At 47.7% G+C, this 24,541-nt stretch overlaps 1 protein-coding gene across 2 annotated transcripts in view; it reads left to right on the top strand.

Annotated features, from left to right (window-relative positions):
- The first annotated feature begins 8,809 nt into the window (after window positions 1–8,809).
- Window positions 8,810–24,541, top strand: part of Maml3 (mastermind like transcriptional coactivator 3) — a 420,448-nt gene continuing 404,716 nt past the window's right edge. Inside the window, exon 1 of one of the 2 annotated variants that reach the window (XM_050138340.1) lies at window positions 8,810–10,188. In XM_050138340.1, coding sequence (XP_049994297.1) covers window positions 9,724–10,188 — 465 coding nt within the window. In that variant the 5' untranslated portion in view covers window positions 8,810–9,723. The remainder of the gene's footprint in view (window positions 10,189–24,541) is intronic. The other variant, XM_050138338.1, reaches the window with a different exon arrangement.

Below are 24,541 nucleotides of genomic sequence, written 5' to 3'. Positions count from 1 at the left end.
GAGAGAGAGAGAGAGAGAGAGAGAGAGAGAGAGGGAGAGAGAGAGAGAACTACCCCGCACTCCAGAATTTGGATGATCTAGTGAAAGACCTGGAAGGAGGTGTTAAGACAGAAGCCTTGAATCTGACCTTGTAAATTGTGTGTGGTGCTGAGTTAGAAGGTCTCTCTCATGCACTAAGCCCAGAGCCACCCTTTGGGTCCCGATGTCACGTTATAAAACGGAAGTACTTAGCAAAGCAATGGCTAACTTTTCTCTAGTGTGTAGCTAAGTCTCCGTCGTGGTGGACGGCCTCAAGGAGGACACCACAGGGCTGTTGAGGTGGCTCTGCAGGGAAGGGAGCTTGTGCTAATTGGCTGTCTGAGTTCAGCCCTTGAGCCTCTCATGGGGGAAAGGAAGAACCAATTCTCAAAAGTTAGTCTTGGATCTCTGTGTGGGTGCCATGGTTTGTGTGTGCACCTCCCCCATGCTAGATAAACAAATGTCTTTAGACATATGAAAAGCAATGTCATGGCCTGGGTAGCTTGAATGTAGACGTTTATTTCTCATCTGAGTGCTGGGGAGTCGGAGGAGGTGTGGGCTCCAAAAAGGGAGCTGAGAACCTTGCTCCTGAGATTTGAGAGGAAGAGAGAAAGGGACAAGGGATTCTCTCAGGTAACCTCTTTTTCGTTTTTTCTTTTTTTTAAAAGAAAGATCAATTTTTATTTTTTTATTCGTGTGTGTGTGTGTGTGTGTGCACACGCGCGCACATGTGTGCACAGGCACCTGTAGAGTCCTGGAACCAGAATTATCGGCAGCTGTGGCTGCCTTATGTGGGTGCTGGGAACTGAAGCAGAGTCTTCTGAAGAGCAGGATGTGTGAGTAACTGTGGAGCCAGCTCTCTGGCCCGTAGGTCTCTCCTCATAACTAATCCTACTGTGATACAAGGGCTCTATTCTCATGATTTAGTTACCGCCACCAAATTCACATCCTGAGACCATCACACTTGCTGTTGACTGGGGCCTCAGCATGTAAGCAGGACGGCACAGACTGAACCCTTACTAGACTGTGTCACCCATCACGTGTCTGAGGTCTGTATAATCCTCAGTGACTTGTTCCAGCTCCCAAACAGCTCTCTTCCCTCCCCTGTTCTTTGGAGATGAAGAAGCCATGGACCTCAAGCCATAACTTCTTATTAGGAAAGACATAGGTACCCTTTTCAGGTAAAACGGAACAGCTAGTAGCAGTCCTGAAAGCTAAAAGCACATTTGGGCCAACTCTGTTTTACCTGTTCTTAGGGGTCATGGGATTGATTGGGGGGTTCATTAATAGACGGAAAGTCTCTGGCCAAATTGGAAGTACCTGGCATGGGATACAGCAAGCATGAACTCCTCCACCTTTCAACATATGCCAGGATGTCATGTGGGCATACGAGTCTACTCTGCTGTACCTCTCTTCCACCCTGGCAACTCTCCAAGGCAACTTATAGGATGCCCGAGGCCGCCGAGAAGCAGCATTTAGATAAACAAATCATAGTCTATTCTGATTTTTCTTAGATTGCACTGAAATAATTTCTAAAGAGCGCGAGCACAGGATTGAACCCCCCAGGGACCCTGCACAGCCCCAGCTGTGATCTCTTTTCTGGTGACCGTGAGGAGCTGTGGCTTCACACATCCCTCCGATATGCCGCCTTCATAGCCGGGCCTAGAATTAGGCACCACATTTAATAACCAACAATTAATTAAGGACAATGATAGAATGCAATTGAATCCCAGAAATGTGAAGACAGGAATGGCCCAGATTCGAACTGGAGCAGAAGAGACAGCTTTCCACAGAAAACAGTGTCTCAGCCTCAACCCCGGAGAGCAACAGACTCATCGTCGTGAGACATGGCCCAAGAAAGCAGCAGGAACTGTGTATGAACTTTAAACTTTCAACTTGGGAACCTGTTCCGCGTTCTCTCTGCAGTTCTGTGCTCTGGGTTTAGAACGGCAGAGTTCAAGTCCGGTTTCTGGAACTTCAGTCTGCGTTAGTTTAGGTTCATCTCTTAAGTTTCCTGAGCCTCAGTTTCTTCAGCAATGCAATGGGGGAATAGGATGAACATTCAGTGACTGTAGAAGGTTAAGTTAGTAATTTTCAAAGGTCGCAGTCTGGCTGGCTATAGACTATATATCACAGATGTGTTTTCAACATCCACAATTGAAACCAGACCTCTCACAGGCCAGGCGCCTGGCTATGTCAAGTGATTCAGCACCAAGAAGAAAAATATGTGAAACAGAACGAAAGGCCTTTAAAAAACTTTTCCCCATCATGGACTTCAGATAACCTTTCCCATAGCAACTATAAAACCATTATACACATATTAAAATATGCCGAACAAGAAAACAATCCACCGGTTCATATTCCTCTTGAAATTTATGGCCCAGTCTAGGACTCCCGAAACTCCTCCTAAAAAAGTGAAAATTAATAACGTCAATGGGATCTTGTGAGGAATATTTACCTATTAAGGAAACAAACTTTGAAAGACCTCTGGTCCATGGGGAATGACACCTTCATAGCAATTGGCTTACCAGGCACAAGGAAATCATAGAAATAGCTCCAGGAGGCCAGTATTTGTTATTCTAGACAGAACACAGACTTCCAACATAAGGTGACTTTTCATATTAAAAGATAACCCATAATTAAGGGTCCAATTAAATAAGGCTGGCCTTACCCCTCATAAGGAGGTTTTGTTACGTGGAGATAAGAATTAATATGCCCAAAGGACCATGTTGGAAAGGGCTAGGCAAATTCTCTCCTCTGGGATTTCTGTTTTATGAAGCCACTTCTTCCCCCAATTTCAGGTCAGAGTTCAACACATCCAGCAGAAGTTACTAAAGGGCCTTAGCCCTGCTTGCTAAGGACAACTGACAAAGTCGATGCTGAGGGGAGTATGGCCTTTGGCTCAGGCTACTTGCCCGGCAACTGTGAATATAGGTGGATTTGGGCTAATTGCCTTCAAGGGATAGGAAGACAGCTAGCAGGTAATAGTATTTATTGTGAGGATCTGAGTTCAAATCCTAGCAACCTTGTATTAAAACTGGAATGTGGCCCTGCCCGTGACTGCAATTTCAGTCTTGTAGGGCACGGAGCCAAGAGGTTCTCTGGGGGCTTGCTGACTTTCAGACTAAGTCCAGGTTGAGTGAGAGAACCTTTCTCAAGAGAGAGTGATAACGCAGGCCACCTGACATCTTCCTCCGGCTTCTGGACACCAGTCAAACACATCCACACACACACACACAGTGCACACACCACACACATGCACACACACGCATGTATACACACACTCATACACACTTTAAAATAAACAGAACTGCCTTCAATTTCCTTCACATACTCTCTCTTCCCTTTTTGGGGAGCTGGGGACTGAGCCCAAGGTCTCTCTCATGCATGCTAGGCAGTGTCCTACCATTGAGGTACATCCTTGGCGAATTTCACTCCCTAGCACAGAGCTTTCTGCAGTGTTCTGTGGGATGGGACAGGATTTGGGCTCTGTAAGGCTATGCAAAGTCAAACATGGTTGGCTGTGAGATTTCTTGTGCTTGTCAAGGTGGTAATGGATCTTCAAGAGAGATGCCTGGCGACCACATTCTAAACTTACTTGGCTCTCAGAAACTTTCCTGGTGAAGTATCTGATAGAACCAGGATATCCGGAACACACTTTTGAAAACACAACCACATCAAGAAGTGTGAATTGCCCAAAGTCCTTTCAATGGCAGTGGTGTCCCGTGGACAGACTCCGAACTTCTGGGTGGCCTTGAACAATCTGAGTCGGGTGGACCTCCCCAGCCTTGGCCTTATCTCTAATCACACCCTCTCCTACCAGCTCTAGGGAGTAGTTCCCCCCGAGAGGGAACTACTGGTGGATTTTTCTGGAAAAGCTTCCTTGGACTTCTGAACATGCAGTCTTTTCTTTGCTCCCATACCTCTCCGTCTTAGTCCTGGCACAACATCCACTGCCCATATCCATTGAGGTCTGGGCAGGTTCTGCATCCTGTTATGTGTCCAGCACCTACCACAGTGTGTAGCACACAGCTGGCCACCAATATACTTGAGAAATTACTGAAGCAGCAGTATTGCTAGACAGTTGGCTAGGGTTTCAGGAACGCATCATTAATAAGGACCAATAAATATTTGTGTGTTTGTATATTAGCAACAATATTCCTATTGTACTTGGTCACCAAAGTCCTGTTTTAGTATACAAAGATGAAGTCAGTTTTATTGATCCATTGACAATGGAGAGGCAGGGTGGTCTATGAACTGAACACGAAGTTGTCTTTCTTGTCACTGGGTCACTGGGGTCTTATCAGAGGGACACAGGCAGACGACAGAAATGACTAAAGAGACGAGAACGTGGCTCAATTTTCGGAAATGCCAGCTGGGGCTACAGGACAACCTTGTGCAGGTATTTGACTGGCACAGCCTTTCCTTGTTGGTATCTTAAGAGCTGTCAGCCAGGAATAAGGATACAACTCTAGGCATCTCACACAGGTGTGGAGGCCAGAAGACAGCCTTGAACGGCAACCTCAGTAATGACCCAAGAAAGGATCTCCTGGTGGCCTAGAGCTTACCAGTTAAAATCTAGACTGGCTAGCCGGCCAAGATGAAGGATCCTCCCACCTCCCAGTATTTATGTGGGTCCTGGAGATCAAACTCAGGGCCTCAGGTTTGCAAGGTGAGCCCTTTGCTGACTGAGCTATCCTGGGCCCAAACCATCACAGTCTGCCCGCCAAACCATCACAGTCTGCCCAACTTCCTTATGCTTCCTCTAGCATCTCAGATTCCTTTCTTTCCCCCATTGTGACGTGGTTTTACTGTCTAACCATGGGTATCCTGGAACTCACTCTGTAGACCAGATTGGCCTTGAACTCAAAGATCTGCCTGCCTCTACCTTGTGAATGCTGGCGTTAAAGGCCTGCGTCACCACGCCTGCTGCATCTCAGATTACTTTCTATGTTTCCGTCTCAGCAAGCATTGGTGGTAAGTCTACATCCCTGAAGATTTGCTCTGTAGCATGCTCAAATGAAACACAAAGTTGGCTACACTCTCAAAACCCAGTAATGAGAGGAGGGCTGAACCACAGCCTGAAGAACTTGACTTTCTCTAATACTTCCAAGGAGACATTTAGGCAGCTTTGCAGGCAGGCATCAGAAAGTCTCTGCTTTGGAGGAGGTCGCTACAGTAGAAGGACATCAGTACTTCATGGTGACTGGCCTGTGTTGCTCAGTCTTCCAGGCCTGCTCATTTCCTGATTCTTCTAGTCCGGCTACACATCGATGATGGTGTTTCTGACCTCAGGGAAGCACAGAGTCCTGTCCAGGATGATGTCAGAGACTGCTGTTTTGATTGCCATTCCCAACACTTTGAAGAGGTAGGTAATTGTGTCTGTGTGAGAGATTTTATGAACTGTCTGTTCTTTTGAACGTGACCCACGTTATACACTAAAATCCGGCTGAACTTTTGCTGTAACCATGCAGGCATATCTCTACTTACCATTGGGGAACTCTTGGGTATAGTCATCAAGTATACTTCTCTACATCCTGGTCCCCAAAGGGAGGGATGCAAACTTCCATGTGCTTTCAGTTTCATTTTTATGATAAATGGGATAATTAGCTTATGGGAATCCATAATGCTGCAATAATTGTTATTTTTGTTTCTGCAGAATGAGAAATTCTCCATGAAAGAAAAAATTAAAGTCTGAGTTGCAAGAAAAAGCAGAATGAGTTTCAATGTCTCAAAACCACACACCCCATGCCTCAGACCCTCCAATTTCTTGCCTGAGTAAAGCAAGTTGCCGTCTTGACTTGGGGACACAGGTAACTGGGTGAGGTATAAGGAGCAGAGAAAGTGCAGAAACACCGCCTCCTCTCTGTGTGAAGTCATGAGCTTCCTGGGGTATAGGCTTCTCTGTGAATATGTGCAGATGGTTACTCAGACATTGCTTTTTCTTGTCATTTCATTCTCTACACGTTTTTGGACTACAAATGAATTCTCTTGTGTGCAACTCACTCGGTTTAATTTTTTTAAACCATATTTATTTATCTTTATTTTGCCTGCATGTATGTGCCCTGTGTGTGTGTCTGATGACTCCAGAGGTCAGAGGAGGGTGCCAGAGCCTCTGGAGCTGAGATTCTAGATTCTAGTTGTAAACTGCCCCCAGGGTGCTGGGAACCACACCTCGGTTCTCTGTAAGAGCTGTAAGTGCTCTAAAGGGCTGAGCCATCTCCTCAGCCCCTTCGATTAGCTTTCTGACTGATACTGAGGGGCATTTCTGACTCAGGAGCTGTGTCTGAAGTAGATGGATTTCAGAAACGGAAGTCGAGTTTAACAGGAGGTCCTCTGCCCACTAGGATTTTCCTTTTGTAGCCTTTCACCAAGATAAATAATAATTTGCTTCCTCCTTTTAAAAGCCAAATAATTTAGTGGCTGTTAAAGACATGGTTCACCGTATAGACCTGATTAACTGCAGAAAACTGAAACTCCGGATCGCTGATATTATGAGGTTAGAAATAGCATCCTGCTAATCAGCAAAACCAAGAAACGAAGAGAGTTTAAATCAGACCTCATGCCTAATGCATAAGCGTGGAACTGCTTCATCTGAGGTGGAAACGTTCTATCCTGCAGGGAAGCTCCTTAAACAGGAAGATAAACACCTCAAAAGAGCTTCAGGAAGTTCCTGAAACTGACCAGATTCACTAGGCCCCTCCTGGACAGAGTAAGCTATAAAAGCCGAGAGTCCCCCCCTCAGACTTGAGGGAGAAACACTGTAAAAGAGACTTTCAGACAAGTCAAGAAGACTGGATCCAGACCAGCTGCCTGGAAGAAGCAGAAAGCTACCTGTCTACCTGGAAGAGGTTTAGACCAACTGAGGCACCTGCAAGGGACACCCTCCAACCTGTGGAGCTGCCTGTGTGCAGGCTGTGTGTGCTCGGGGTTCCCAGCTTTGTGAGCTGTCACCTGTGTTGCGTGGGTTTGGATGATGCAGCTCTCTTTGAGTCCTTTCTGCTCCCATATGTAACCCCTCACCCATACTCCTGTAAGTAGCCCCGATAAAACTCATTGGTTTACTAAGTGGGACTTGGGCGGTATCTATATGTTGGTTGAAGGGCGGCGGCGGGGGGGGGGGGGTGTTCTGTCTGAAATGAGCAGACATGGGCGCAGCATCTCCCCTGGAAAGTTTCGTCACACAACAAGGTCCAGCGTTCTTTTATCCCTGGGTACTTTTAGAAAACGTGGTTGTGTTTTTACCCATCCCTCCCCTCCAAAAATCCACTGATTTGTGGAGGTAACACAAAATGCCTTTTCACGCACACTTCACCAGTGAGGTCTGTGGCCTACAGATCCCAGAAGTACTAGCAATTCTCGCGTTTTCGTTTTTTTTGCAAAAGTTGGTCTGCGACGATGTACGTCAGAGCCCAGGGTGGTTGAACCTTCCCCTTGTCAGATACTCAGTGTCTGGGTAGATAAATTTGCCATACTAAAGCGAATCTTGAGATGACTTTTTTGCGCAGCTGCTACTCCGTTTCAATTGTACTTCCTGAGAATTCATCGAAATAGGAAGAAATATACCCAGCGATAAGGTAAGCCTTTTTTTTTTTTTTTGCTTGTTTTTGTTTTGGTCACAACAAACTGTGAAATGCCGCTTTCCCTATAGTTGTAATGCATGAAATCTGCAATCTTTCCACTTGATTTCCGAAGGACCCTTAATTACTGCTGTCATTAGCACCTACTGTTCAAAACAGTCTGTTAAAATGTACTGTTGGTCTCACCTCCAAGTCCCTGCTTGCTTGGTTTTAACTTTTTCAAGGGTAAGTAAAACAATAATTGCTTTAATAACAACAGTCGGTCTGTGCAGAGAAATAAATAATATCCCAAGTGTTTTTTTTTTTTTTTTTTTTTTTTGCTTTATTTTGTTTTTCCCACCGCTTATTTCTGTTCACTGAAAATTCGGTACTTTGGGCTGATGAGATTTCCAGCAGGTAAAGGTGACTACCCCCGGGGCTTGACAACCTTATTTCAAACCCTCGTATCCACCTTAGAAGAAAGAAAAAGACTCCACAAAGCTGCGTTTTGATTTCTACGCATGCTGAGGGACTAGTCACTTCTCCCTACCCAATAAATAAATAAACGTAGTAAGAAAAAGAATCAAGTATTTGGGTTAAGAGGGTCCTAAAGTTTGAGCAAGAGTTTTTCAGAACTAGCAGGGACTTACTGTCTGGGTCTTAAAAACAAGTCACTCATTTGCCTTTTTCGTTCCACATGGGTGGGAATGACAGCTGCCGGAAAGCTGCAATGTTTCTGCCTGGTCATGTACAGTTCTGCACTATAATGTATAAATGTGTAACAACAACTTGGGCTCGCTGGATACCTCACTGGGCAGGAGGAAACGCAGCCTGCCTAGCGCGTCCCCGTGCACTTGAGCGCGCGCGCGCACACACACACTCGCGCACTGCGCGCTTCACTCACACACGCGCGCGCGTACACACACACAGACACACACACACACAGACACGCACGCACGCACACAGACACGCACGTGCGCGCGCGCGGGTCAAAAGGTGATCCAGTCCTGAGATTCCCCCAATCTTTGCTTTCCCTCCTCCTGGCAGGTCGAGCTTCCTAGCCTGGAGAGCAGCTGGGCTGCGGACGGGGAGGGCGGGCGGGCGGGTGTGTATGTAGGGGGCGGGAGTGGCGAGAGAGGCGGGAGCCGGGTAGGTGCGCGCCGCGCCCGCTCCCGCCCGGGGAGAGTCCGGGCCGGGTTTTGCGCCGGGTCCCCGGGCTCGTCTCACGGCCTCCAGCCGCCGCCGCTGCCGTGTTTACTGAGCTCGCGCGTCCTGATATCACTCCGCTGGCATGGAGGAGGAGGAGGAGGTGGAGGAGCGCGAGGAGGAGGAGGAGGCGGCGGCGGCGGCGGCGAGCAGTTGATCATTGTGATGGTGGTGGAGGAGGCGGCGGCGGCAGCGGCAGCCTGGCCGAGCGTTAGGGGCTGCTCTCCGCGCGGCGTTTCGCAAAGGACTTCAGCGATCTACTTTTGCAGTCGCCTCGGACTGTCCATGTGTTTACTTGCCCCAGCCCGAGGACTCGATGTCTAGGCTCCTGTGAAATGCAACTGAGCAGCCAAAGTACTTTGAGAACACGGGGCGGCATAAACACCAAAACTTTTTTGTGGAAGGAAAATGCAATAAGCAAGCTCGCCGTTTTCCGATGCGGCGTGGAGTGAGTGTGTGTCGCGCGTGTCCGCACAGGAGGCACACGCTTGTGTGTGTACATGGGGTGTGTTTTTCGGTACGTAGGGAGAAAATGCTTGCCAACCACCGGAAACCTCCTGGAATTTATTAGAAAATAATGGATTATTAAAAGGAGGCAGGCGAGGAGCGGATCTCCCCTTGAGTTGCAAGCCGGTCTGCTGCCGGTTCAGTTTGTTGGGATTCTATTTGTTGATAGGTGTCTGATGGTATTCCGATAACACCCCCTCTTTCCTCCCCTGGATCTTTACAGTTTTTTTTTTTTAAAGGAAACAACAACAAAAAACCACCCCAAATATCTCCCTCTTTATTTTCGCCCCGTGGGGATCGCTGTTTTCATCCATGTGCTTGCGTCTCCCCCGCGTTCCACCTAAACTATTTTAATCCTTGGACCCAAGGAGGAGGCTGATAGGGGGGTGGATTAAAAAAAAGTTCTTCCAAAATAGTGTGCCCCGGGAGCAGGATGGGGGATTTCGCAGCCCCCACTGCTGCCGCGAATGGTAGTAGTATCTGCATCAACAGCAGCCTGAGCAGCAACCTCGGCGGGGCCGGGATCGGCGTGAATACTCCCACTAGCACTCAGGCTGCTCCGAGTGGCAATCACCCCGCTGCCGGCGGCTGCGGCGGCTCCGGGGGCCCCGGCGGCGGCTCGGCGGCCGTCCCCAAGCACAGCACGGTGGTCGAGCGGCTCCGGCAGCGTATCGAGGGCTGCCGGCGGCACCACGTCAACTGCGAGAACAGGTATCAGCAGGCTCAGGTGGAGCAGCTGGAGCTGGAGCGCCGGGACACCGTGAGCCTCTACCAGCGGACCCTGGAGCAGAGGGCCAAGAAATCGGGCGCCGGCACCGGCAAGCAACAGCACCCGAGCAAAGCCCAGCAAGATGCGGAGGCTGCCTCGGCGGAGCAGAGGAACCACACGCTAATCATGGTGAGGGCTCACGGGGCGCGCGTTGGGGTCGGGGGCGTGGAGTTTCTGGCGTGGGGGTGTGTGAGGGTCTGATTTGCACTGGGGGCGAGTGAGGTGGGATGGAGCCGAAGGGTTAACGTCAACTTTTCTCAGGGTAAACGTTGTCGTTGACGCCGCTACCTGTTAATCTGTCAGGGTTGTCAGATTTGGGGAGGAGGGGATGAGAGGGAAGCCAGTCACGACTGCAAGGGGGAGGAGGGAGCTTCAAGAGCGTTGGAGTGAGGCGCAGGAAAAGTTTCCCCCTCCTTGTCTTAGAAACCGATCCGAATGAGAGTGAACCCGGGAGTAGAAACCACGCTGCTCCTCTCCGCGCCCCGCCTTCACCTCTCGCGGTGCCACCGCGCCTCCCCAGATCGGTCCCCTTTCGCCCACCCCTCTCATCACATCCGCCGGCTGCGGAAAGAAATTGATGCTGTCGCACATTCTGAGTGGGCACCAGGCTCTTAACCCTTAGGAGGGGGAAGGAAGAGTCTCTGGCTTCCTCTTCTTTGGGCTTGGGAAAGTCTGAGAGTTTTGTGAATGAACTTTGAAGTGGGTGAGCTGCGAGCGAGGGTGGCTGCGCGCGCGTGCTTGTGGGGACGCGCGCGGATGCGGGGCGCGCGAGCGCTGCGCTCGCCGCTCGAGACCTGCGGCTGAGGCAGGGCAGGTGGGGCAGCCGCGAGGGGTCGAGAGGGCCGTGGCTGGGCGGGAGCGAGGAAGCCAGAGCTGCGCCGCCCTGATGCTGCCACTGCCGCAGGGCTTGGAATTGTCCCCCCCCCCCATCCTCTTCTTCAACTTGCCCCCACCTTGCTCTCGCCAACTTTCAGGCACCGGGTAATGAGCCCGGAGGAGTGGAGGGGAGCCGGCAGGAGAAAGGCTTAAATGGCCGGGTGGGTGGGTTCGCAGGAGGATGCGCAGCCAATGGCTTAAGTGCTAGGAGGAGGAAGGGGCCGATCCCACCCCTAACCCAGAGGGTGGAATCCTTTCTCTTATCTCCTCTCTGGGGTTCGCTAGCTTTCCTCTTTGGAGGGGGGGGGGGGTTTGAGGCAGGAAGCTTGGGAAAGGTGTCTGCACTCCCTCCCCCACCGTGTCTCCGGGTTCGAGGCCCCGGTAATGGCCATCTCCTAGAAGCGCGCCCTCTTTTCCCCACCGCGCCTCCGTCGGCTGCGTGGAGCCGGGCGCCGGACGCCTTCTCCGTGTGCTTTCTGTGCGTCGCGCACGTTCCGGATCTCGGAGCGCCAGGGGTGGTGCCAGTGTCGCCGGGCGCTCGGGCGGGCGGGCGGGCGGGCGGTGACAAAGAGCCGGCGTGGGGGAGGGGAGGCCGCGGAGCTCGCTCCCCCCCCCCCCCCCCCCCGCACGTGAAGAGGAACAATTTGTTTATCTTGGGCTTCAAGAATCCTTCCCTCCTCCCTGCTCTCCTTGGCCCCTCCTCCCTGCCCTCCCTCTTCTGCACGCTCCAGCCCAGTCCCGCCGGCAGCGCCCTCCTCCTATCCTCCTCTCCCTCCCCGACCTCCCTCTCCATCCCACCCCTCTGGCCCTCCCTCCCCTCCCTTTTGGAACGCGGCCGTGGGGGAGGGAGCGGGAGGCGCTTTGTCCGCCCGGCGGCCCTGCGCAGCCCGGGGGACCGCCCAGCGCCTCCGGCCCTGCCCCCTCCTCCGCCTCAGGCCACCAGTGCGGTGGGAGGAAGAACCCGGGTCCCAGAGTCTTCTAGGGAGCTTCTCGCTTACAAACAGGAAGCTCCAAACCACGGACACACTGGCTTTTTCCTGATTGTAACCCTGAGCTGGGACGAGGCCGGCGTCTTGACTGTAGCTGGGGACCCAGGTGGCACCAATGTTCCTAGCAGTCCCCCAGCCCCCTCTCTGCCCTCGCCCGCAGTCGTGGGAGATTGACTTAGAGAACCTGAGGCTGGAGTAGAAGCCAGACGTCGAGGATTCCATCCTCGCCCACCCCCACCATCTACAGTGTTCGCATGTCTTCTGTTCCCTAATTGCATAGAAACGGACTTTTTGCGTGAGATTCCAAAATTCCCGTCTTCTGACACAGCTTACGACCTTTGGGGATGGTGCTGAACAAAAGCCACTGTCCTTTTCCTTTCTTCTTTTTTTAGAGACCTGGTACGGAGGCGAGAGGAGTAGAGTTAGGGACCAGAAAGTTTTGTCTCTGGGCTGTGTCTTCCCTTACCATCCTCTGATGGCGGAAAGACAAGGGTGGGGGCCGCCTCTGTGCTGACACCCGCAGGTAAAAGCCAGCCTGCTTTCTGAGGTTACCTAGGAGGCAGCTCGCCCCAGCCAGGGTTTAACTTCAAAATGAAAATATAAAGCTTATTTGAATAGATGAAGACAACAGCTATAAATTTCGCAATGAATCCTACTTTAGTAAGTTAACAGCAAATAGACTTGAAAAACATCGCCCGAAAATCAAATTTTTCTATCAGTTGTCAATAATTTAGCTCATTGACGTAGAGAAATACCAAAGTCATGTGCAATACAGTATATTCTAGCTTCTTCCAAATATAAGCGTCTCACGGGTGCCAATATGAAGTACGTGTGATGTGGAATGAAAATAAACCGTTTTAATACTAGGAAAAGACTTGTGTGTAGATTTTGTGCGTAGAGAGAAAAATTAACATCGCAATTTTATGAGTTAAATTTTCCTGTAAAATGATTAGTTTCAGAATTCACATCCGCTTCTAAAATGGAAGAATACCTTAAGCTTAGCCTATCTATGAGATTAAAAAATCTTCAAGATGTGTTAACTAGGAAAATGTTCCTCTTCGTTTTCTTGAATTGACTGCTGGATTATAGTGGAACTCCAGTGAGGCACAGAGCAATTAAATTTAGTTCTCGAATTGGACTCGCTATTTAGAAAGCTCTAAAGAAAAACGATGATCAACTACAGCCAAACAGTGATGCTGAAAAAATAAAATAAAAGTGAATAGGATTCTTTTCTGTTTTATTGCTATTGTTTACCTTCTTAGGACCAGTATTTCCGAAGTACTAAATATCGATTGACTCTTTCTGCCTGGCTTGGGTTAAGAGGACAATCTAATGAGGGCTTTGCTGCTTTGAATTTGTTTTCCTATCTTGCACATTTACACGCATAGGCATGAAAGACAAACACACAAACTAGCAAGCCAAAAGCAACCAGAGGTGGTGAGCAGTAATCTCCCCTGGTTCTAGACTATTTAAGATTGCTGTGGGTTCTCTGTAGCCTGGTGCGTAGGGCAGGCAGCACTCCTAGATTTGAGCCTATACTACTTCAAGTGACAGGTCCTCTCTAGACACAGGTAACCTTGGTCGGGACATCAGCCACAACCATTTTATTTTTACAGAGGGCACCCTCTCCCCAAGACTCCTTGGTTCCACAGTGAGAACTGTTGACTTCATGCATTTAAGAATCTCAGTGTTTTCCAGTGTCTTTCCTGGTAGCAAAATATGTTCATTGCAGCACTTGGAACAGGGTCTGGGTCTGGTGTTAAGATACGTTTTGATTTGCAAGTCCAAAGATTGATCGACTTGACAAAGGTGCATCCTTCAGAGCATCAGAAAGCACATCAGTGTCATTTTGACAATCTCAAAATGGTGGTAGTCTTATTCCCCCTGGGGACCTATGCTGTGCCTGGCCTTTCCCTGTCACCATCCTAACAATTTATAGACAGTTTGCACAGTGCATAAATCTATGTGACCCATGCTCTGAAGAGTTTATCACGTAAAATTCATTTGATAATATAGGTATTAATCACTGAGTATTGGATATAACTGTACCCCATCCAAAAATGTCCCCATCCATCCTTGGAATGGATCCAGGAAATGCCAATATACTAGGTCACTACTGAACCTTCTTCTCCATGAATCGTTTTGCCTTTTAAATTTTATTTTATTTTTTTAAGGCAACCTTTCCGGCTTAACTATCCGGCTGCTGTCATGGGTGAGGGGGGCGGCTTTTGCAAAACCTTCCCATTGCCTGATCTAGCGTGTCTTAAGTTTGTGAGAAAACCGCGAACTTTTATTTCTTTATCCTTAACAATAATGGTGTTCTTGGCGCTAAACTTAAAGAATCATTGAACAACAATACATGTAATCCTTGGGTCATGGTGCATTCTATTTGTACAGAGTGGCCAGCCGGCGTGCCTGCAAAGTAGAAGTCCAGTTAGTTCATCGTTAGTCATAATCTACAAAATGAGATCCAGGCAGATCTCTTCCCAGGTAAAGCTGACTCTCAAGTAGCTAGCATTCTGGACACGCCCCATCCTGTCTTTTTAGACTCATGAGAACAAATGAGATGTTTTTTCAGATTTTTCTGCCTAATTCACATGAGAGAAATGAGCATTTTCTGGCCACTGTTCAGTTTCTGTAGGAGAGATGAGGATCATGGGCAGTTAGGTTTCCTTACACTCAGTTACTTTCCCCCTAAGCCTGCGAGACTCAGAATTCGCTGCTAGATTTCCCAACAGGACTTTTCATTTGGTTGAGATAAGGACGCTTGTGAGCAAGCCTTCCCTTGAGCTCCTGCACCTCCCTCCCCAGAATCTGGCATAATAAACAATTTTGCATGTTAAGTTGTTGTTCTTGGGCGCCTTCAAAGCACTTCCTCTTTGTGGATGCTCCTTGTGAAGTTTTCTGTGGGTGATGAGTATTCTGTTTGGTTTCCAGCCGTTCTCTGCTGGACTCTGTCCCTGTCTTTTGACACGTTCTGCACCGTAGAGAAGTGTGTGGTGTCCATCAGATGTCTAACTAGCAGAAGCAGATTGCAAACCTGCCCTCAGGTTCTCACAGTATCTGCCCTAAGTCTCCAGCTGTGGTTCACGTGTACTCTGGTGTTGAAGAGCTCAGAGTTGGGGGTTTGGAACCTATGGCTACCTGCTTTTATTTCTTGCTTCCTCTGCTGCTCTTGTCTCCCTTTCTCTCGCTCTTTACCACTTTTATCACCGAGGAAGCAGCAAGCAGAGGAAAAACTAACCCAGGTGCTTCTGGCTGTCGCAGTAACAGGATCCTTGGATGAGACATCGTTTTGGATCAGTGTGGACTTGGCTTTGTACACAGTATTTATTCTTCCTTAGCACACACAATATGGCATAAATTGATTTTTTAAACTTTACTGATTGCATAGCAATGATACACTGTCTATGCAGTACTTCACAGAGGTTAAATTATTAATTTTGTTTTCATTTGCATGACAATGTATGTTCTTCATAGGTTTTCATTGTTACTGTAACTTATTTCAAGGGTGTAACAGATTGCTATTAAATCAATATAGTCTTGCATGTCAACCACTTAAAGCTTCAGGCACTATGTATCCCCTTTCCACCGTATTCTGAGAAAAATGACGTGCTTTACTGTTCTTTCAAACTCATTTGACATTGCTATTTGAGAGGGGGTAGCTGGTTTACAGATGATTGCTAGTAGGTTTTTTTTGTTGTTACTGCTTTTTGTTTTTCTGGGCAGGACTTCTCTGTGTAAACCAGGCTGGCCTTGGACTCAGAAATCCGCCTGCCTCTGCCTCCCAAAGGATTAAAGGCCTGTCCCACCATGCCTGGCACTGCTGAAGTTTTAACTCTTTCCAAATTAAGAAAACAGCATGCATCTCAAATAGACATGTCCAAAGGTTCATTATTCAGGTCTGCAAGTTGGGAATACAACTTCTGGTACACAGCTATTGCCAGAAGTGATTAATTATCTTTACCTAATTTGTTTTTGTTTAAACTTAAGAAAGTTTAAAGAAAAAAAATGAAAGAAGAGTGGATAAATTACTCATAAAACAGAGTTGAAGGTGCACTGTGTATGAAAAGAAATACTTAGAAATTACAGGGTTCTGTTTAGCAGGGGCAGCGAAGGGAAACACATTTTATTTTTATTTTTGAAGCCTATCTGACTGATAAACTCTAGAGAGGGTCTTGAATCCCTTTCTCTATTTGAGAAAGAAACTGTGTTTAGTTCCGCTAGGGCCACGTGCACACAAGCAGAAGAAAAAGGAAGCAACTGAAGTGGCCTTTTGCTTGTTTGTTTGTCTTAAAGGCTGGCGTACTGTTCTTGGGGAACTTAATAAAAACCACGAACGTCTTGCCGTACTTCCTCTGATTTAAGGAAAGTGATTGCTTAAGGATCATTTAGGCACCGCCTTTTAGTTCTATCAGCCTTTCCATTGGCTGGGAGGGACCTTATGTTGAAATGGAATCTTTTAAAATACTCTTAATAACTGACCTTCATCCCCTTCAGCATTTCCTTAACAACTCGAGAACACTTCAATGAAATATTTAATTTTACACTAACAACTTCCAGGCTCCCCTTTCTAGCCCTTAACTGCCTGTCCAGGTGGTTAGCATCTGGCTGTGTAATGTCACTTGAATGTGAACCCTTCAGTCCCCAGCTATGTCAGCGTTCGCTTCTGCCTGGAGAGAAGGGATTAGGATAAGTGATGTTTGCCTCTTCCATCCATCCACTTCTCACCACCTCTTTCCCATCAGACGGACTGGAGTGCTATGTATGCCTGCACTTGTGCGGGCAGCCTCACCCTGGCCCTCCTTCATACCTGTGACTGGGATGGATGACCCCAGCTTTGAAAGACTAAGTCTATCCCCGTTATCCTCACAGCAATCAGTTTTTTTTCTGCCTTCGATTGACAGATGCCGGGTGTAGTAACCCAGAGACTGTGAATGAATCTGAAGGGGCTGGCACCCAGTAAGAGCTGTAAGCAGGTGGAGGGAGGTCAGCTACGCAGAAGGGCTGAGAAAATTCCACGGGCAGGGAGCAAAAAAACATGGAGGTGTAGATGGAGGAGAAGTGGTGGTCTTGATCGTGTGTAGTTAACCACAGCGTGGTGTGGGTAGTTGGAGTTACCAGGTAAGGTGTGCTTGAAATGGTTTATCCTCATCCACACCTGACATTTTTGATTATTATAATTTAGGGGTGTCATAGTTGTCTCCATGACAGAAACCCGGGGTTCTGACAGGTATCCTGCAATGAACGAACACTATCATGGCTAGTTTTTCGTCGTCGTTGTCTTCCTTCCTTCCTTCCTTCCTTCCTTCCTTCCTTCCTTCCTTCCATCCTTCCATCCTTCCATCCTTCCATCCTTCCTTTCTTTTCTTTTCCACTAAAATGTCTCCATCAGATGGCCTGTAGGCAAGCCCATTGTCCTCACTGATGACTGAGGATTAATATGGAAGGGCCCAGCCTTTAGTGGCAGTGTCACCGCCTGGGCAGTAATAACAAGCAAGCCAAGGGAGCAAGTCAGTAAGCAGAGCTCCCCCACGGCCTCTGCTTCAGTTGCTACCCTGAGCTTCTGCCCTGGCTTCCCTCTATAGTAGCCTAGAATTTGTAAGTTGTCATAACCCCTTCTTCCCCAAGTCACTTTTGGTCATGGTGATTATCACAGCAATAGAGAGCGAATTAATAATGCTCACAATTAAGAATTCACCTGATCCAGATGTCAGTACGGCTGGGCATGGGAAAGCCTACTTTGACCAAGATGCCTCGCTTGAGGTAGGAAGGATAGAGTGCTTGGGGATGGATTTATGCCCTGTGATTTTTACTCATAGTCTCTCTGATATGGGATGCCCTTCTGTATGCTGTGAATATGTTTTATTACCACTGGTTAATAAGGAAGCTGCTTTGACCTATGGCAGGGAAGAAGATAGCTAGGTGAGAAAGCCAAACAGATAGAGAAAGAAGGCGGAGTTGGGGAGATGCAAGCAGCCATTGAAGAAGCAAGATGTGAGGGGACAGGTCACGAGCCTCGTGGTAAAATATAGACTAATAGAAACGGGTTAATTTAATCTGTAAGAGCTAGTTAATAAGCCTGATAGTTAATTTAGCTAAGTTTGTAGCTAATATGAAGCCTCAGAATGGTTATTCAGGAACTGGCAGGCAGAGCGAAACCTCCAATTACGTATCTCTGCAACATGTTTGTTGCTAAATGAGAGAGAAGTGGTGGGGCCCTGATGAGTTGGAAAGGAGGGTGATGCTTGGGTTTCAGCTCTGTCCAGCTCACTGGGATTTTGTGGCTTTTCACTTCAGGATTCTTGGCGCTGTCTCCCTGCCCGTCTCAAAAGCAGTGAGTTGTCTTTCTCACATCTCATGGCACAGTGGTCAGAATCAAATGAATCAGACGGGCAAGTCTCCCTCACCCTTAGCTGCATTTTCATGATGGACTTTGATTCCTCCTGCCCATGTGCTCCCTGGAAATAGAGCACTATGAGGCTAGCCCAGCGCCTGCGCAAGCCGAGGTCTAATGAGGGGGAAGTGAACCACCGCTGCGTGTTGAACACGCTTGTAGCCACTGGAAACTGTGTGGTGAAGGGATATACCTTTGTCCTCAGCAGGACACAGTTGCATGTTTCAAGCAGCTTCAAGAAGTAGAATTTGTGGTTCTCTTAGGTACCATATTTCTGGGAGCAATTAACAAACATCGAGGAAAACCCCAAGGATAGTAAATACTTTGTATCTTCTAAGTACTGATGTTTATAACAAAGCTCCCCGCCCCCCCCTTTTTTTTTTTTTTTTTGAGGCAGAGTCTCCAGTAGCTTTTGCTGGCCTTAAACGCACACTGTGTACCTGAGGAAGTTTTTGAATTCCACCTCCAAAGTGTGGGATTCCAGGTGTGTGCTGCCACACCCTACTACAGTTCACATTTTTCCACATAGTTCTTTCTGGAGCACTGTGCGCTGGCTTGTTACGGAAGAGATGAGGGCGTGATTGTTGAAGCTGGTGGATTTCACTTTAACATTCTTTTTCTCTCTGATGAGGAGATGCCTGTGGCGTCCTGCTGGTTGCCTCCTGGGCATCACTTGACAGCGGGGGCTCAGCTAGAAAGAGGGCACTTAGGTAGAAGCAGGCAGAGGGCACTTAGGTAGAAGCAGGCAGGGTGGTGCAAGGGCTGGAAACCATGGTCGGTGGAGATCAGTGCGTGAAGCTGAGTTTGTGGGGTGATGGTGGGGGTGACAGGATGGCTGATTGAAAATATATAAAGGGCTGCCATGCAAAGAAAGGATTAAGGGTGCTCCTTGAGACCTCGGTCGGGATAAGTTTAGGGTCAGTGGTTGGCAGTTCTTAGAAACCAGGTTTTGGCATAATGTATATATTTTAAAAACCAATTTTACAAACATTCCGAGATGGAAGGGGCTGCCTTCGTGAGCAGCAGTGTCCAGCAAGAGTTTTAGCATTGGCTGGAGCATGAGAGGACCAGGGCAGGGAGTCTGTCTCTTTACTCCTATTTATGCCCTTGAGATTCTGAAAGGACCTACCTGTGATAGGAGGAGCTCAGCGTGCTGCTTAAATAAATTAGTAAATGAAAGCAAACAGCAAGAATGTCCTGATTCTGTTCAATCTCCGTGATTTCGTGTATTTGTCTTGTCTTCCTATCACCAGTTGTATACCTATCTATTCGATACTTTACGTAATTGGAATCATATTGCATTATTATCCTAAAACAAACTTTCCCCTCATTTAAATAGATAGAGGCACTCTGCAGTTCTCCATGTATATGCAAGACGGCTCAGTGGGGAAAATGCTTGCTGCCAAGGCTGATAACCTGAGTTCGATTCCTGGGACCCACAAGACGAAAGGAGAGACCTGAATCCTACAAGTTGTTCTCTGACCTCTACATGTGCTGTGAATGCATGTACATATGAAAAATAAATTTTAGTACTAATTCTAATAAATATTAATAATAAAAACCTGGAGTCAGATGTTAGGAGGTGAAAGCTATAAGATCAGGGAGGCAGTGTAGCCAGCCACTAGAGAGACCTTGTAGCTCTACAGAATCCTTAGACCAAAAGATCAATCCTGTCCTCAGACTGCCCTGAGTTCCTGTCTCCTCCTGCCTTATTTTCCTCTCTCGGCCCAGCCATATCATTCCTGTTTCCACTTCCCTAGTTGCTGGGATAAAAATGTGGGGTCCTAAGTGCTGGGGTTACCTTTGTGTGAGCTCTGTTTCTCTTATAGATTGGATCAATTTTGTGTAGCCCAGGGTGGCCTTGGACTAACAGAGATCCATCTGCCTCTGTCTCCCGAATTCTGGGAATAAAGGTGTGTGCCACCACTGCCTGGCCTCTAGTAGCTTCACTCTGCACTCTGGTCTTCAGGCAAGTTTTATTTGTTAAAAACACAAACAAAATATCGCTACATAAATCTAATTAAACAAGGACAACAAACTTACAAAAAAACAAAGTCTCCTATGTCCTGGGCTGGCCTGGAATGTGGTAAATAGTCCAGGATGAGCTTGAACTTTGTATTCTCCTGTCTCCACCTCCAGAGTACTGGGATTAGGGACGTGGGTATGCCACACATCTGGTTGATAGTGTTGGGAATCTTCCAGGCTTTCCTGCATTCTAGGCAAGCACTCCACCGGGCGAGCTACATCTTCAGCCCCTGTGTTATGCCTCAGCCGTTTGCCCCATGAGGTTCTTCTAGAGCCTCAGCTCTTTCCTTTTGACCATTATGAATGTTCCACAGTACGATGGAAGAGCTCCTATTGGTAGACACTTTGATTGACTTCTTCAGTTTTGTTTGTTTGTTTGCTTGTTTTTTGAGGCAAAATCTCAAGTCCCCTCCTCAGGTTTTGGCAGTTAAATGCTGCAGTTTTCCTAGCCAGACATCCCTTGTTCACATTTGAGAATTTCCGTAGCGAAGATTGCTTTTCTGTGTATAATAAGTATAGGCAGAGAATAAGCGGTTGACAGAAAGTCTCTCAATGCAGCATGGTTTAGTATGACTCATTACAGCCCACACGGGACCAACGATAAGTCTGCCTCTTTAAACAACATCGTTTTCAGGGATGGTGAGGCCATTCAGTGGGTACATGCGCTTCCTGCCAAACCTGACTTCTTGAATCTGATTCCTGGGACCCCATGTGATAGAAGAGAACTGGATGTGTAAATAGGAAATACGTAGGGGCCAGAGAGAAGGCTCAGTGGTTAGGAGCACTGGATGCTCTGCCAGAGGATCTAAGTTCAGTTCCCAGCACCCACATGGTGGCTCATAGCCGCCCATAACTCCAGTTCTAGGGGTTCCAGCGCCCTCAGACAAACACGCAGTAAAAACACCAATGAACGTAAAATACAAATGAATTTAAAAAAACATGTTCCCCCCCCCCAAAAAAAACCAAAAAGGTAGTTATCTAATAGCTCTAGCTGTCCTGGAGCTAGCTCTTGTAGGCCAGGCTGGCCTTGAACTCACAGAGATCCGCCTGCCTCTGCCTCCTGAGTGCTGGGACTAAAGGCGTGCACCACTGCTGCCCGGCTAGCAGTTTTATTTCTGGTTGTGCTAAGGATTGAACCCAGGGCCTTCAGCATGAGAATTAAGTGCTCTGCCGCTGAGCTGCACCCTTACTCCTTTTGAGGATACCAGTGAGTTTAAAGGTTGTGTCTTCTTGTGTCTTACAGGAACGATCTTCTTTCTTTTCTGTTGTCCTAAAGTGGAGACTCTGACTGAGTCGAAGGCCTTCTTTGCTTTTGTTGGTGTTGTGCTTCTCAGGCCGGGGTGGTTTTGATGGTGGTGGTGTATGTGGTGGAGAGGGGAGTGAATTGGCCCAGTAGTACCTGGGGTGTTTATGGGTGTGCGTTCAAGTGGTAGAAATCTTCGTTCTGTGAGATGCCACTTCCTGCGGGTTAAATTGCCCTGACTAATCTAGTCGTCTGTGTAATGTGGTAATAACAGCGTGTTGACCAGCCGACTCTGGAAAGTGCTGGAGAGTAGACTTGCTCCCATAGTCCTCTCACAGTTAGACAGAAGTCCCAACACTTCCCATTACGCTCTGATGTGACCCCTCCCAATTGTGGCTACTTGGGTTTGCCTTTGGCAGGGCAGCCTTCTGACAGGAAGGAATGAAACCCTCTGTTTTCACCGTGGCTGGAGTGTCCTTTGCTCTGCGCCATTGTGTCTTCACTAGGATGCAGGAGTCTCTCGGCAAGCTTCCCTGAGCAACCCCGTTTTCTACAGAGCTATGTTCTCCCCAGGGGAAGGACTTGTCTGCCTGGCTTTGCCTGTGCGAAGGCAGATCAGTTTGAACAAGAGCCAGACTTGGTACGTGGCCTTGCTAGGCTCCCAGTTCCCATGTCTCCTGACCTCATGTACCTCTAACCTTGCGTGTGTCTCTCTTTCTTGTCCACCCCTTTGTCTTTGTCACGGTGGCAATAGGACCTTAAACCCGAATGAGGTGTGGCAGTGATGTGACCAGAGAAATAAACCAGAACTGGTAAGGTAGCTGGGGACCTGTGCTTTATCTTTCTCTTCCACGTAATTCCAGCAAACCAAGCCTTGTACTCCGGTTTATAACTACAATGCCCCGTAGCTACTTCTGTGTGTGCACGTTTATATGTGCCTGGGTATGTACATGCACATATGTATATATGTTTGTTTTATATGTGCCTGCACATATGTGTACATGCATGGTTTATGTACGCCTGGGTCTGTGCATGCACATATATGTACACGTGTGGTTTATATGTGCCTGAATCTGTGCATGCAGATATATGTACACATGTGGCTTATATGTGCCTGGGTATGTGCGTGCACATATATGTACATGTGTGGTTTATATGTACCTGGGTATGTGCATGCACATATGTGTACATCCATGTGCAGGACAGAAGACAACCTCAAGTGCCTTTTCTTGGGTGCAATCTACATTTTGTTGTTGTTTTGTTTTTGATACAGAGTGTCTTACTAACCTGGTACCCCCCCAAGTAGTCTAGGCTGGCTGACCATTGCACCCCAGAAATCCACCTAGCTCTAGAGTCACAGTGCACCATCCTGTGGTGATTTTTTTTTTAAATGGGGATCTGGGAGATTGAACTCATGATCTCGTGTTTGCCAGACTAACACACTACCAGCTAAGCTAGCTCCCCAGGTCCCTTTAGCCACCTTTTGCCTCCCGGAAGCATCTGGACAGCTAATGCAGCCGTATTTTCAGTGCAGATCCAGGGAAAGGCTAACAATAGCTCCATTCCTTACATTTCAGTAGCTTCAATGGCGAGAATAAGAAAGTTCTCCCTTGCCACGAGCCCTGCACATCCAACGTCATCAACAAAGAGTCTTGGAGTTGCTGCTGGACCGTAGCTGTTCCAGCTCCTCTGCTTCTTTCTTAACTACCCAGTTAACTATTCGCTCCCCACCACCCCCCGCCCCTGGGCATGAGTCTTTTTCTCTTGTTTGCTTTTGGTGTTTCTAGGTCTGAGTCTTTCTTGCATTAGAGTTTTTTTTTTTTTTCCTTAAGGATGACTTTCACTACCTACAAAGTACACAGATGTCTTGCATTGGGCGCGCAATAGAACCTTCACTTCTGTATCGATGGTAGCAGCGTCATGGTGACCCAAGTGTTTCCAATACTAGTTATTTCGTGGCCGCCTGATTATAATAAAACACGTTTTCACAGGCAATCGAGAGTGCTCCTTCGTTATGATAAACGTCTAACTTCTAACCCTCTCTGGAAACACGGTCTTCCTAAAGAGTCCAGCTGCAAAAATGACCGTATTATAGAATTCCTAAAAAAACGGTAACTTAGAGAAAGTAGGTGTTTCAGAAATGTCCAGTTTGTTATGGTTTTTAAAGAGAACTGTGTTTAGGGTTCAAGGCTGATCTTGAGAGAGTAACTGTAGAGAAAGTTCAGCAGGACCAAGTGGGGATTATTGTTAACTATTTTGCCACCGTGTCTGATTTATGTCCGTCTAACCCGTAGTCGGCTTTAGCGATACTGACTTAAAATAAATGAGATAAACTCATTTTGGTCGTTTATTCTTGAGTGTAGGTTTCAGAAGGTGTAATTAGCAGAGGGTGGGGAGTTCCCCAGAAGGACCTCCCCCTTTCTTTCCCCCCAACTCTTAAGCTGTCCTCCCTCCCATCCTTGGGACAACAGAGTATAGCCCTGAGAGCCAGAGGCCTTGGCTGAACCCCAGGTGCTGTTTTTCTTCCATCAGCGAGGGTATTTCTTCACCTTGGGGTGATGTGTGTAGATCTTTCCTTTCTCAGTCATGGCTAACAGTAACCCTTTACCCCACTCCCGCCCCTCCCCAGATTCCTGTATGTTGGGTAAACAGCTGCTTTTACACAAGAGGCAACTTTCTCAGTTTAGAAGTTGTTGTGGCTAAATGGTTGAAAATGTGTTTTGTAGTTGCACTAGGAATTTCTCAATGGTTTGCAGCTGCTATTGAATTTTTAAAAACAGCGTTCCTCTTCCTTAATGAGGCCTGGAGAAAATTATTTCGGATTTGGGCTTTGCGCCGCCTTCTCAGAACTTGCTGAAGGAATATTTGAGAAAGTTGTTGGGCGTGACGGCAGATTAGCGGAAATATTTTCACATTCAAAAATAAATTTGGGGCCCATATTATTTATCAGAA

The sequence above is a fragment of the Alexandromys fortis genome, unplaced genomic scaffold (assembly GCF_014885135.2).
Source record: "Alexandromys fortis isolate MF-2015 unplaced genomic scaffold, M_Fortis_MF-2015_v1.1 scaffold_15, whole genome shotgun sequence".
NCBI lineage: Eukaryota > Metazoa > Chordata > Mammalia > Rodentia > Cricetidae > Alexandromys > Alexandromys fortis.
This window is presented reverse-complemented; position numbering and strand designations above follow the sequence as displayed.